Source organism: Neovison vison, chromosome 5, assembly GCF_020171115.1.
Source record: "Neovison vison isolate M4711 chromosome 5, ASM_NN_V1, whole genome shotgun sequence".
NCBI lineage: Eukaryota > Metazoa > Chordata > Mammalia > Carnivora > Mustelidae > Neogale > Neogale vison.
The window spans coordinates 132,829,475-132,844,564 of NC_058095.1; the positions used below are offsets into that span (position 1 = coordinate 132,829,475).

At 35.7% G+C, this 15,090-nt stretch overlaps 1 protein-coding gene across 3 annotated transcripts in view; it reads left to right on the forward strand.

Annotated features, from left to right (window-relative positions):
- The window catches only part of PIBF1 (progesterone immunomodulatory binding factor 1), a 196,523-nt gene that overhangs the window by 29,001 nt on the left and 152,432 nt on the right, over positions 1–15,090 (forward strand). For all 3 annotated transcript variants that reach the window (XM_044249864.1, XM_044249865.1, XM_044249866.1), the window contains one exon: positions 11,124–11,257. In XM_044249864.1, coding sequence (XP_044105799.1) covers positions 11,124–11,257 — 134 coding nt within the window. The remainder of the gene's footprint in view (positions 1–11,123; positions 11,258–15,090) is intronic.

Below are 15,090 nucleotides of genomic sequence, written 5' to 3' on the forward strand. Positions count from 1 at the left end.
TCTTTGGCCTGTGCCAGTTTATGGACTGAACTGGGAGTAGCTAAACTCTGGAAGTGACTTGTCCAGTTTATTTTTTTTTTTTTAAGATTTTATTTATTTATTTGACAGAGAGAGAGATCACAAGCAGGCGGAGAGTCAGGCAGAGAGAGAGAGAGAGAAGCAGGCTCCCGCCAAGCAAAGAGCCCGATGCGGGGCTCGATCCCAGGACACTGAGATCATGACCTGAGCCGAAGGCAGCGGCTTAATCCACTGAGCCACCCAGGCGCCCCAGTTTAGTAGTCACAGTCACATGTGGCTATTTCAGTTTAAGTTAATTAAAATCTAGTTCCTCACACTTAATAGTTACAAGTGGTTAGTGACTACCATATTGGACAGTAGACATATAGAACGTTTTCATCATTGCAGAGGAGTTCTATTGAATAGGACAGTGCTGTCCTAGAGGTTGGGGTAATCTCAGCCAAGACAGGGAAAGAAAAAGACAAAAAAAAAAAAAAATCACAGGCAAAGTTTAATATATAAAGTATGCATTCAGGGGGAAAAATTGGAGTACAGATGATCAGAAGTTAATACTAGCACTGTTTGAATTTCTTATAAATTAACAGGAAAAAGACAACCTCAAGGAAACATGGGCAAAGACTATATAAATAGGCATTTCACAAAAAATATAAATCCAAATAGCCAGATGCTCTAACTAACTAGCATTTGGGAAATACAGAGCAACAGTGAGAACTCAGGTTGACAAAAATAGAAAAGATCTAATAATGAATGATTTTCTAAGGAAAAAGATACTCATTGCTGATGGAAAAATGAACTGTGGCCTTTTGGAAAGAAATCTAGTGCAGCACCTGGGTAGTTCAGTCAGTTAAGCGTCTCACTTGGTTGGGCCCAGATCATGATCTTAGGGTCCTAGGATTGGGCCAAATCAAGGTCTGCACTCTGCAGGGAGTCTGCTTGCTTGTCCCCTTCTCCCTCTACCCCTCCCCTCTCATGCTCTCTCTCTCTCTCTCAAAAATAAACAAAATCTTTAAAAAGAAAGAAATCTAGCAACATCATTTAAAATGGAATGTATGCATCCTTCAATACAGCAACTTCACTACTGAGACTCTAAGCCAGTAGAGTAAAATCCTAGCACATCTGGATATTCGTACAAGGTTTACAGCAGCAGTTTCTGGCAACAGGCTCTGAAAGGGGAAGGGGTGGACTGGAAACAAAGTAAATGCCCATCCGTACAAAGGCAGGGAAATGGTTGCATAAACCATGGTACAAGCTACACCATGGAATATTTTGGAGGCATTTATAGGATGAATTGGATAATATCAGTTAATTTAGGATTTCCACAAGATAAATTGCTAAGTGAGTAAAACAATACAAGAATATTTAATATGACTTTTTTTTTTTGAGAGAGAGAGTGTGTGTGTGTGCATGTGTGTGCGTGCATGCCCATGCATGTGGTGGGGGAGGGGCCAATGGGGGAGAGGTAGAGAATCTAAGCCGACTCTGAGCTGAGTGCAGGTTCTGACATGGGACTCAGTCTCATCCCTGAAATCACAATCTGAGCAGAAACCAAAAGTCAGTTGCTTAATCAACTGAGCCACCCAGGTACCCTGAGTCCTTTTTTTTTTTTTTTTAATCAGGAAAAAGAATGACCAACAACCCCTTCTACCATTTGTGTATGTACTATAGTTTATCAATTCCATATGGAGAAGTATATGGAGAAGAGTAAAGATAGGTATCACTTAATATGAGTTACATGGCTGTTTCAAAGAGGGTGGAAAGAGATCAAAAATTATAAAAATCCTGCTCTTAAATCTGTGTATGATAATTCCAGTATATATTTATATTCATATACCTGTATATTTTTTATTTATATAAAATTGTGCTTGTGTGTGTTTAAAGCATAAAAACATTTTAAATACTATCAAATTAGAATAATTTACCAGTTAGGAAAAAAATGACATTCTTTTGCCATTAATAAGTCACTTGTTGTTCACCATACATCCTCGTTTCATCAAGAGCTCAAACAGTTATTTGAACAGGACTATAAATTGGGTGAATCTACTTTAATCTTTTATCCTTCTTATCCACATTTGTTCATACTTTTAAAGCATATCTATATCACCTGAAGGGCATGGAAGCCATATTTTCTTACATTGATAAACTTAAATTCTTTGAATAGTAAGTGAGATTTTAAAGATAATTTAGCAACCTGGTCTCATTTAAAATGTTAGGATTTAAACTTGTTTATGTTCAGTTGTATTTGGGTCAATACCTATAGAAAGACCAATATTTCAAATTTATTTCAGTAGTTTTCTAAATAAAATGTAAGCCACAAAAATTGCTTCCCAACACAACGTATTATTCAGCAGTGGAGGGTTCTGCTAGATCCATGAACTAGTTATCAATAATAGTAATATAAGGTGTACTACAGTAGTAGGCACATAAAAATAAATGAGCCATTGAATGAGTTAGTGTACTCACTTTGCAGAGGCAACAGTTAAGATTCAGAGAAGCTGAATTGCTTTAAAAGTTCAGAGCAGAGACAGATTTGAACCAATATGTCTTTATCCCAGTCTGATGTCTTCCATACTTTTTTTTTTTTTAGATTTGATTTAAATTCAAGTTAGTTAACATATGGTACATTATTAGTTTCGGGGGCAGAATTCAATTATTCATCAACTGCTTATAACAGCCAGTGCTCACTACATCAGGTGCCCAGCTTTAATGCCCATCACCCAGTTACCCCATACCCCCACCCATCTCCCCTCTAGCCACTCTCAGTTTGTTTCCTATAGTTAAGAGTTTCTTATGGTATGCCTTTCTCTCTCTCTCTCTCTCTCTCTCTCTCTCTCTCTGTTTTTATCTTATTTCATTTTTCCTTCCTTTCCTCTCTGTGTTCATGTTTTATTTCTTAGGTTCCACATATGAGTGAAATCGTATGTTATTTGTGTTTCTCTGACTTATTTCGCTTAGCATAATACACTCTAGTTCCATTCATATCATTGCAAATGGCCAGATTTCATTCTTTTTGTTGGCTGAGCAACCTATTGTATGCATATACCACATCTTCTTTATCCATCTGTCAGTGAACATCTGGGCTCTTTCTGTATTTTGACTATCATGGATATTGCTCCTATAAACATTGGTGTGCACGTGCCCCTTCAAATCACTCTTTTGTATCTTTTGGATAAGTATCTAGTAGTGCCACTGCTGGGTCATAGGGTGGTTCTATTTTTAACTTCTTGTGGAAACTTGGTCATGTTTTCCAGAGTGGCTGCACCAGCTTGCAACTCCCACCAGCAATGCATTCTCTACATCCTCACCAACATCTGTTGATTCCTAACTTGTTAATTTTAGCCATCCTGACTGGTATGAGATGGTATCTTACTGTGGTTTTGATTTGTATTTTCCTGATAATAAGTGATGTTGAGCATTTTTTCATGTGTCTGTTGGCCCTTTGTTTGTCTTCTTTGGGAAAGTGTCTGTTCACGTCCTCTGCCCATTTCTTGACTAGATTTATTGTTTTTTGGATATTGAGTTTGATAAGTTCTTTATAGATTTTGGATACTAGCCCTTTATCTGATGTCATTTGCAGATATCTTCTGCCATTCCTTTGGGTGCTTTTTAGTTTTGTTGATTGTTTCCTTTGCTGTGCAGAAGGTTTTTATCTTGATGAAGTCCCAATAGTTTGTTTTTGCTTTTGTGTTCTTTGCCTCTGGAGATGTGTCTAGTAAGAAATTGCTTTGGCCAAGGACAAAGAGGTTGCTGCCTGTGTTCTCTTCTAGTATTTTGTTGTATTCCTGTCTCACATTTAAGTCTTTGATCCATTTTGAATATATATTTTATGTATGGTAGTAGAAAGTGGTCCAGTTTCATTCTTCTGCATGTGGCTCTCCACTTTTCCCAACACCATTTGTTGAAGAGACTCTTTTCCTTTGGATATTCTTCCCGGCTTTGTCAAAGATTAGTTGACCATATAGTTGAGGGCCCATTTCTGGGTTCTCTAATGTCGACCAAACTTAATGAAAACTTCTTCATTCCTCTAAATTTTTTTTTTCATTCCTCTAAATTTTTTAGTTTTTCCTTTTAGAAAAGGTAAAAATTTTATGTTTGAATTCACATTAACTAACTGAATAGGTATTTTTGAAAATTATCATGTAATGCAAAAAATATAAATTTCCTTGTTTCTTTTTAACTAATAGTAGACTTATAATACTTCAGTTTTTTTAAGTCTTTAAAAGAAATTTTTAAAAATTTAATATTTCTTTTTTTAAAAGATTTTGTATTTATTTGAGAGCGAGAACAGAACTAGTAAGAGAGAACATGAGGTAGGGAGGGACAGAGGGAGAGGGAGAAGACCCCCTACTGAGCAAGGAGCCTGATGGGGAGCTCTATCCCAGGACCCTGAGATCGTGACCTGAGCTGAAGGCAGACACTCAACTGACTGAGCCACCCAGGCGCCCCTTAAATAATATTTCTTAAGGATCTTAATGACAAAGACTGGCCTTTGGCAGCAAAACAGACTCTGTTATTACTTAAAGGTCAGTCTGTAGCAATTAAAGGTTCATTAGGTTTCTTATTCTTTTCTGGATTTAGTTGCTTGCACTAGATTATAGATAATGTGAAACTTGTGAGAATTCTGAGGAGTAAATTCTCACTTTCCCAGAATAGTTAACTATGCCATTTCTTATCATTCACTGAACAGCTATCCAATATAAACGGCTTCTGATTTGAACCATTGACCTTAGGTAAATGTCACTATATCACCTTTCCAATTTCCTTAGCTGCTCTATCTCCCCACAGGCAGGAGATCGCCTCATTTATTAAAGATTTATTTTGACACATAGGTTACCACTCTCTTCTCAGTTTACATGGTGTGAGAGACGAAAGATTTAAATGATGCTTAGAAATTCATTATACCTAAAGTAATTGCCTTTGGGTTTACACAGCTGCTGACTGTTTAAAATGTGCCTATTTAATTGCATCTTTGAATACTTTTTAACTTTTTGTAGGAAACACTTAGATTTGATGTTATTTTCTCAAATTGTTTTTCTTATGATGAATTTAAGGAATAACTTTAGTAATTGTTTTAAAGGAAAGGAGTCCAAAATTAACTGTGATTTATGCTTGTGGCATATTTAAACCCATAAAATTTGTAATTAATATGCTTTTAACACGCTGGATTTGAGCAGTAAATAATATTATTAACTCCAACAATGGTTTTATAATTTCCACAGAATTGATTCTTCAAAAAAGAGGAACTTGAAATTAAGAAAAGAGAACCTAGATTCTGGATCTATCTCTGCTAGCCCTGGAATCCTGGACACATCACTGAAACCCTCTAGGCTTTAAGGTTCTTATCTTAAAAATAAGAAGATCATAGTCGATTATCTCCAGGATATCTTTCGTCTCTGAAATTCTATAAATCTAAAACATTTAGCTGCTATGTTTGGAAACAAGGAGCTTAGAGAAAAAAGGACATCTCACTATAAATGTGAAAGTTCTAGTAGTTGATAACTTTGCCAAAACAGTGTGTAATATGAAATTTCCAGTTTCTTATGTCAAACAGTCAAACTGTAGAGAAATATAGAGTAAAAAAGTGTCTCTTCGCTACCCACTTTCATCCTGCTATCCTTCCATTTTGATGTGATTATCACATCTCCCACTTTCTATTCCTATTATATGCATCCCTGCAGAACTTCTGCCCAGTTAGCATTTTCCCGGTTGAAACCTCTTGTTTCATTTTTTATAAGTGTATAACAGATACAAAGAAGTCTTAACTGAATTTTCATGAAGTGAACACACCTATCACTCAAAACAAGAAGAATAAACCGCTTTCATGCTGTCTTTCTCAAAATCTTTGAGAAAATTATGTATGTATGTTACACAAATATCACTGTTTCAGGTGATGTGTTTTATTTACAGATTTATGATAGTAATCTTTAATTTCAATTGGAAAACATAATGTATAAAATACTTAATTTTTAAAGTCACTTTTTCTATACCTGGAGCTAGTTATAGTTTAAATGCTAGTGCTGCATGGTCGATTTATATTTCAACAGTAGTTCCTTTTGCAGACATTTCCAGTGCAACCACTGGGTAAGGGTTACTGGGTATACAGAGATAAATCAAATCTTCAAGGAGCTCCAGGCCTCAAGTGGGTATGGGGAAAGATGAGGGTTATAGGCAAGACAAGAAAACATGAAATTACAATAACAGATTTACTTTTTTCAGACTGGAGATAGCCTTCTGTTATTCCTTGATGTGAATAATTTAGGAGATAGAAAAGATAACAGTAACACTGGCAGTCAGTCATGTCCATTCTAGATATGTAAAAAACTGGCGAATAGTTGAAGTCTTCTCAATGACTTGGATTGTCCTTGTTTTCCCTATGTAATTTTTTTCTTTATTATAAAAGAATATTGAGACTTGCTGTGGACCTGTTTACTGTTAATGTAGAAATTTTCTGTTAGGGCTGGTGACTGGAAATTTTGTGTGTGTCCCTGTCTTTATGTTTGAAAAGATTACGTTTACTACTTTTGTTTTAGTCCATTTAATATCCTGTTTTGCTCCTCCTTTTCCACAGGCATTAACTGCAAACCTTCATATAATAGGCAGGGTACTAGCTAGGTACTAGGGTTATAGAAAACCTTCTTAAGTTTTTTTCTTGTGGTGTAGGAGGCAAGTAATGGCTGCTCAAAGCACATGTATGATATGTTTTATGACAGAAAGAACCAGGTGCTATGGCAAATTATAAGACAAATACCAAATTCAGATTTCGACCTTGAGTCTTCCCAGATAAGTTGATCTTGAGCTCAAAACAGAAGGATGTATAGGGATAATACAAATATAGGGATAATCTTTTCTATTCTCTTCAGCCTTAACCCAGTAGTTCTACATAGTCATGAGGTTTCAGTCATTTTGAAGGAAGATGCTACTTTTCCTGTTTTCCAGTACTCTACCTGAACCTATTTTAGTTGTTAATCGTAAGGGAAGTATATTGTTTCAAAATATAAACTATTAATTTTGGTTAAGGGGAAATTTTTCAATTGAAAAGTCCTAGGAAAATGTTGGTAGAATATATACATTCCTATCCTGAATTTCTGCTTATTCTTGGTCATATGGTATTTATATTTAAACAAAGTTTTATATTGCACCCATGGAATTGCTCTCTGGACCAGGAGTCTTTGCTCCATATATTTCAGGGCCAGTTGCTGATGTTCTCTAGAGCTTCAGATTTTAGATCTTAGCATTTCCACTCTCACAAAAACCCCTGCTTCTTTGGCCACCATGTTATCTGAGCACCACACCTCATAACTTTCCTCATTTGCAAACCATTAAGGAGATTCTTCCTTTTTTAGTGAAAACCTTGCTCCTGCCTGGGTTACTTCTGTGATTTATCCAAAACCTTGGCCTTGGCATTTTATTAATTTTCTCATCTTTAGTGATGAACTCTTTTCCACTTTAGCACTCACTCTCATAGCCCACATTCCATTCCTTGTCACCCAGAACTCATTACTTCCGGAGTTATCAGTTCGGGTTGATCACTGAACATACTACTTCCTCTATTTTGTGTTTCTTAATCCTCTGCTTCCGATTCATATAATTTCTTTATCAATCCCTTCCTGAATTTATTTTTTTGCCTCAACAGAATTTCCAATTCATATAATTTCTTTATCAATCCCTTCCTAAATTTATATTTTTGCATCTTCATCATGGTATCAGTCTTAAACCTTTCTCTTGCCAAGATTCTCTTAATTCTTCCCAATTGTCTTTTTATCAAACCCACAGGACAAAATCTTAACTCGGCATTTTCTAAGCACTACTGGATTAAAAAAAAAAAATCACATAGGCAGTAACAACTGTACAAGTTTATTGTTAACCAACCTCAAGTGGGCCCACACAGTTATGCTGTAATTCTATTTTTTCTGGTCCTCTCATTTTTTACACAGTTATTTTAGACATTCACCACTCCATGTCTCTAGCCTTCTACTCTTAGCAAATGATTTGGTATTTCATTTCACAGAGATATTGGAAATCCTCAAATGAGAACCCCACAATGCCACAAAACATACAAACTTATTTACATCTGCACTCACTCTGTTTTGTTTATTTGTTCTTACTGTTCATAGCAGGAGGAGTCTTGCTTTCAAGGAATGGAAAAATCACATGCCTTTAGAAATCAAGTGGATAATATATAAACATATGAAGCAGTAGGGTAAGGAGTAGTTCTGTGGCTTGTAACAAATTCATCAGAGCTATCTAAGGACATCAAATTTATGTTTTTAATATAACTCTATCAGCTGGAGAAAAGCCTGCCACAATGAACGTGTCTGGTGACCCAAGACTAATCTCCACATTCGAGCTCTGGATCCTGTTCCCTGTGGCCTTTATAAAGGGCTTTCCCTGCCAGAATATGCCTGCTTTCTCCGGTGTCCATCTCTCTTTTGCTAGTCTTTCTTCCCCACCAACATTTGAACATTTTCAAGCTTGTCCTGTATTTTAAAACCTTCATTTATCCCTATTTTCTTTTCTAGCTACTATACTTTCTCACTTTTACATTTTAACTAAAGAGAGGGTTGCCTGCAGGTTTGATGTTTGACAAAAGTTCGATCAGAGTCCTTACACTAATGTTGATGAGCTTTGAAACTTCTGCCATCTGTCTCTAAGCCTCAGTTTCCTCCTCTGTAAAAATGTGGGTAACATTTATACCCAGTCATAAGAGTAAGTATTAAGGGAGAGAATGCATATAAAACAGCACAAAACAAGAACATGCTTAGACGAGTATTCAGATATATTTGCTTCGGTCTGTGGCAGTCTTTTCTGTCCCTATCCCTGAATACTTAATGCATTTGTTTACTAGGTTTTTTTCTCAGTAGTACTCAATACCATGGACTACTTAGTCTGCCCAGTGCACTCTCTTCAGCAGTTGTTTCTGACACACACCCCCTGCTTACCCTTGTTTCTGTGAGTGCTCCCTCCGGTGCCTTATGCTCTTTGTCCTGTGGCCACCCTTTAAATATTTATATTTCTCAGGATTCTGTCTTGGTCTTTATGCAGTTATTAAAGTTGATCTATCAATTTGCCTCTAATCTCTCAAGAAGCCAAAGTAAAGAAGAAGCATCATGACACTAATTTACAGTTAATGATTATTTACAATGTCTTAGGCCTTTTTTATATGCACTTTACAGATATTACTTGATACAGTCAACACTGTGAGGTAGATGAGTACTGAATACTGAGAGGTAAACCTGCCCAAAGTCTTACTGCAGACAATTTAATTCTAGACCATTGAATTCTGGAGCTTGCCTTCCTAACTATAACACTATACACTGTTCCAAATCTGCTCCATGATTAGTAGTATTTAGAAGGGTAAAACATTTTTTAGGGGAGCGAAAGGGTCTTCTGGGACTTAGGCCTGAAATGATATATATGATGATCCTTTAGGGAGATGCTAGAGTATCCTGTTATGATCCTATAATAAATACCATAGTAACATTGCATTCTTAGGAGGAACTTCTCAGTAGGAGAGCATAACATTATACCAAAACAAGACACACCGTATGTATGTGTGTGTGTGTGTGTGTGTGTGATATGTATAGTTTTTCCATAATTGCATTTCTTAAACAACCCTTGGATAGAAATTTGGGAGCTAACATTTCAAAGTTATGTTTAATAGTTTAAAAAGGACAAAATCAGGATTCCTGGGTGGCTCAGTTAAGCAGCTGCCTTCGGTCAGGTCATGATCCCAGTGTCCTGGGATGGAGTCCTGCATCAGGCTCCTTGCTTGGCAGGGAGCCTGTTTCCCCCTCTGCCTCTGCTGCCACTCTGCCTGCCTGTGCTTGCTCTCTCTCTCTCTCTCTAACAAATAAATAAATAAAATCTTTTTTAAAATAAATAAATAAATAAACAAAAATAAAAAATAAAAAGGACAAAATCAGTATCTTACTCATCTTTGTATCTATAGTTTCTAATCCAGGGCCAGTCACTTAGAAATAATTCAGTCAGCATCTGTGGAATGAGTGTGGCCACACTTACCTGGTCTGTTACTAAAGAATGAACGACTTGGAACAAGATGTATTTAACATGACAGGTTCTGAGGGTGAAGTTGACAGTCGCTTGCAAAATCTGATGAGTTCAAAAGGCAAAAATAAGGGGAACTCTGTCCCCATGTCCTGTTTTTCCTATTTCCATATTTACTTACTCCTTAATTTATGCAAAAGCATTTATTTGACTCTTCCTATGTATACCAAGTACTCTGCAAAGTGATAGAGATCCAATGGCGAATAAGACAAAGTCCTTGTCCTTAATATGTTTAGACTCTCGTGAGGTATATAGAGAATTAATCTGATGGTAAGCAAATATTCTGATAATACACAGCTATTCAGGCAGTGAGAACAAGATAGAGGAAGTATGGTATGTTCAAGAACTTTAGATCTTGTTTAGGGCTGCAGGGTGTATGTGAATATGAGAAATGGTAAGAAATGAGGTTTGTGGTAAGCCAAGCTAGGTTGTGGTTTTTGCCAGTTTTCCCTTCTACACACCCCCCCTCCATTATCTCTGTAATCCCTTTCTATTGGTCTGGTGAGTAGAAAGAAGATCAGTGGAGAAATATGTTCCAAGTGCCACAAAATTCCTTTATTTATTTATTTATTTATTTATGCTGAATACCATAACTGAAACTGCATGATTAATCTCTTCAGTAACTATTTTTTCACTGTGGATATTTGATATTCAGATGGCCCTTCATCTCTAAGTTGTGAATTCCTCAAGAACAGGGGCTGTGTTTTGTTCATCTCTGTGTCTTTAGCATCTAATAGTTTCTCAAACAAAAAAGCTGTTTAACATTGATAGTCATTTTATGTGTCATTCTAGTAACCAAAGCATAGTTGCCCTATTTTTTTCTATGAAAAACAGAGCTCAAGTTTTAAACAAATGAACTTAGAAACTACTGTCAGTTTAAGATCATCTGTCTTGGAGTAGGGAAAATTACTACCCAGAAGAGTTGAAGTTTTGTTTTGCTTGTTTTTTAATTACAAGGATATTCACAGCATAACAGAAGAACACAATAAAAAATTTGTTCAACTTTGTTTAGCTTGAAATGTTTATTATTGTTTTGATTTTAGACTTATGAGGAAGATCGAAGAAATTACTCCAACCTTCAAATTAGATGTCAACGTTTGGCTTTAGAATTAGCAGACACAAAACAGTTAGTTCAGCAAGGGGATTACCGTCAAGAAAACTATGATAGAGTCAAAAGGTAAGCTGTGAAGATGGCTGCTGTAGTTCTCCTTGTTCACATGCATCAAAGTCCTCTGAACTCTTACTCTTGACATCATTCATTTCACTTTGTGTCTTATTCTTTTTCTGTGTCTGTAGTTTTAACTTGTCCAGAATGTCATATAGTTGGAATCACACAGTATGGGACCTTTTTAAGATTGGTGTCTTTGACTTAGCGATGTACATTTAAGCTTTCTTTATGTCTTTTCATGGCTTGATAGCTCATTTCTTTCTGTTGCTGAATACTATTTCATTGTCTTGATGTACCACCATTCATGTATCCATTCACCTGATGAAGGACATCTTGGTTGCTTTCAAGTTTTGGTAATTCTGTGTAAGGCTGCTGTAAACATCCATGTGCAGATTTTTGTTGGACATAAGTTTTTAACTCCTTCAGGTAAATACTAAGGAGCACGATTGTTTATGATAAGAGTATTTTTACTTTTGTAGGAAGCCACCAAACTTTCTGTCCCAAAGTGGTTATACCATTTTGTATTAACACTGACAATGATTGAGAATTCCTGTTGTTCCATGTCTTTGCCAGTATTTGGCACTCTGGATTTTGGCCATTCTGATAGGTGTATAGGGATATCTCACTCTTTTTTTTTTTTTTTTTTTTTAAGATTTTATTTATTTATTTGACAGAGAGAGATCACAAATAGGCAGAGAGGCAGGCAGAGAGAGAGGAAGGGAAGCAGGCTCCCTGCTGAGCAGAGAGCCCGATGCGGGACTCGATCCCAGGACCCTGAGATCATGACCTGAGCCGAAGGCAGCGGCTTAACACACTGAGCCACCCAGGCGCCCATCTCCCTCTTTTTTTTAATTTGCATTTTTCTGATGACATGATGTGGAACATCTTTTATGTGTTTATTTTCAATTTGTATATCTTCTTTGGTCAGGGTCTGTTAAGTCTTTGGTCCATTTTTAATTGGGTTATTTGTTTTCTTATTGTTGAGTTATAAGATTCTTTGTATATTTTGGATAACAGTCCTTATCAGATATGTCTTTAGCAAATACTTTCTCCCAGTGTATGGCTTGTCTTTTCATTCTCTTGACATATACCTTAATCTGCATTGTACAAAAAGCATGTGGCTTTGGCAGTTTGTTGGGTTTAGATTGTATTTTTATATCGGCTTTTATTTTATTTGGAAGTTGCTGCTGTCTTTTAAAATGTAGTATCTTAGAAGATAGAGACCCAGTAAAGTCCCGTGAGTGTAAATATTTTTTACATCACACTTGGTGATTATTTTTGTTTTATGGAATCAATTTAAATACTTATTTTATCTCAAGTATTTTTTAGCTATTCCTTTCTGACAAAGAGTGTACACACTTTGAAAAAAAAATACTTTCTGAGAAGGTTTCCCACGGCTACTAAGTAGCTATTGCAAAGAATTTTCCTTTTACTGGAATATACTTTTCTCTTGTTTGTACATTACTTTTCTCTTGTTTGTCAAGCCACTGCTTGACTCTATAGCTCTTACTATCCTGAGCCAAAATTTTGTCAGCCAGAGAGGGCGCTGATACCAATAAATGTTCTATAAAAACAAACAAAAAAAAAATTAAATAAAGGAATGTTTATGAAAGTATTTATAGGTAGGACATTGTCCTAATTGTTCACTGCTGTCTCTACCTGCACCTGAAATAATTCTTGAAATATAGTAGTCACTTAATGAATATATATTAAATGAATGGGCATTTTCAAAATTACAAAACAACATAAGTAAATTTCAAGAAGCAGATTGGTACTCCTACTCCAGCATGACTGACATGCAGTGTATGTTATTTTGCATGTATTAATGTCAAACTATGGTAATTATTGGAGCTTGAAATCCGTGGCTCTTAAATAAAGCTAGATTTCAAAAGAATCATTTCAAAAGTAGACTGGGATAGTAAGATAATGTTTGAGTTGGTGTTTTGATGTCCTCTCTACCACTATAAATCTGTAGCAATAATAGCTAAAACTTGAAAAGAGAAAACTAAAAAGCCTAATCATCAGAATAACCAGCATGGCCATGAATGAAGGATAATTGAACCAAGATGAGTCATGAGTTGGTAGTTATTAAAGCTGGGTGATGAGAACAAAGGGTTCAGTATATCATCTCTATTTATATATATGTTTTATTTTCTATAATAAAAACCTTGGAAGGAAAAACATAGCCCTAATCAAAAACATGATAAACAACTTTATGTGCTAGATACAGAACAGAAAAACAAACAAGCAAGAGGGCTCAAACCGAACCTTTGGTTCACTCAATAGAATAGTTTTAAGAAATGTTCTGGTTACTAATATATAAGATAAATGTTTGGGGGGGAATCACTTTTACATCCCTAATAAAGTCTTATAAATGTGCAAAAAGGAAACAGGTATGTGGACGTTACTCATACCATTATTAGAAAGATTTCAGATGCTTTTCAACAGCGGAATGGGAAATCAGTTAGAATTTATTTCTACAGAGTAATTCAACGTCGCAGTTAAAATCATTAAATTAGATCTGAATTGTATCTATATGAATAAGTCAGACATGTTATACTTTAAAAAGTGTGTCCAACTTTAATTTTTTTTTTATTTTAGAAAGATGTGTCCATCTTTTTTTTTAAGCAGTTCATTAATTTCTGCATAACATAATTTTCTCAGGTTTATTTTCTATTTTCATTGCTTAGCCCCTTCTCTAATGAGTCCTGCTCCCTTTTAGTGGGGAATACTATTTAGAAATTAATATTTGGATGCTGCTAATTGATACATTGGTCGTTTCTAAGCCCTTTCAGTAAAGAGAGATAATGGAGAGAGAATAGGAATGATGGCTTAACACACTATGGGTAAGATCATACTGTTACCTCTAATTCTAATTCAGTGCCATAGAAGCTGGTTGAAGGGGCTTCCAACTGTCCAAATATGGTACAATTTGATTATCAAAATGAATATTAATAATGAGTTATAATCTGTTGACTAGAATGAGAACTCTGAATGCATGCTAATAATAAAGAGGATTTTTACAGAAGAATGCCAACCAATAAATATATATGCATATTACAGTTACCCTTTTATAACCTTTTAATATTATTTGATTCATAATTATCGATGGAAGCTATAACCATTGGATAAAAGGATATTAGGGAACAACATACTTATACAGTCTCAAAGTATGTTTCCCATAGATTACTTTCTAATTGTGGAGGGCAAAAAGGTACTTTTGTATTTGAATTTTTGGAGATGTCAGCTTAACCAGGTGACCAGGGTTACTTTCACCAGTCATGGGAGATAGTGACATTATGTGCCTTTTTGTGTACTGAGACTTTATATACTATTTTATGGGATGTACTAAGAACACATTATCACTTGTGTGATATCTCTGCCCCAAATGCTTAACCTCAATCCAATTACAAGAAGACATCAGGCAAATGAAAATTGAGTGACATTCCATAAAAGAGTTGGCCAGTACTCTACAAATAGACTCCCCCTCCCCCCGCTGCCCCAAGATAGCCTTTCTATATCTTTTACAGCGTGGTCTAAGGAAGCGCTCTGAGTTAAAGAAGGCTAAAGATACATGATATCGAAATGCAATGCATGATAATACATTGGATCCTAAACCAGGCGGGAAAAATGACAATTGGAACAATTGACAAAATTGAAAAATGAATTATATGTTAGCTACTGTATTAGGGCTAATAGTACTGTGATTATGTAAGAGAATGCCTTTAATCTTAGAAAATTCACACCGAACTATTTAGGGATAAAGGGACTTAATGTCTGTATATATCTCTTAAATAATTAAGGAGAAAAACTGCCCGTGTGTGTGCATGTGTGTGTGTATA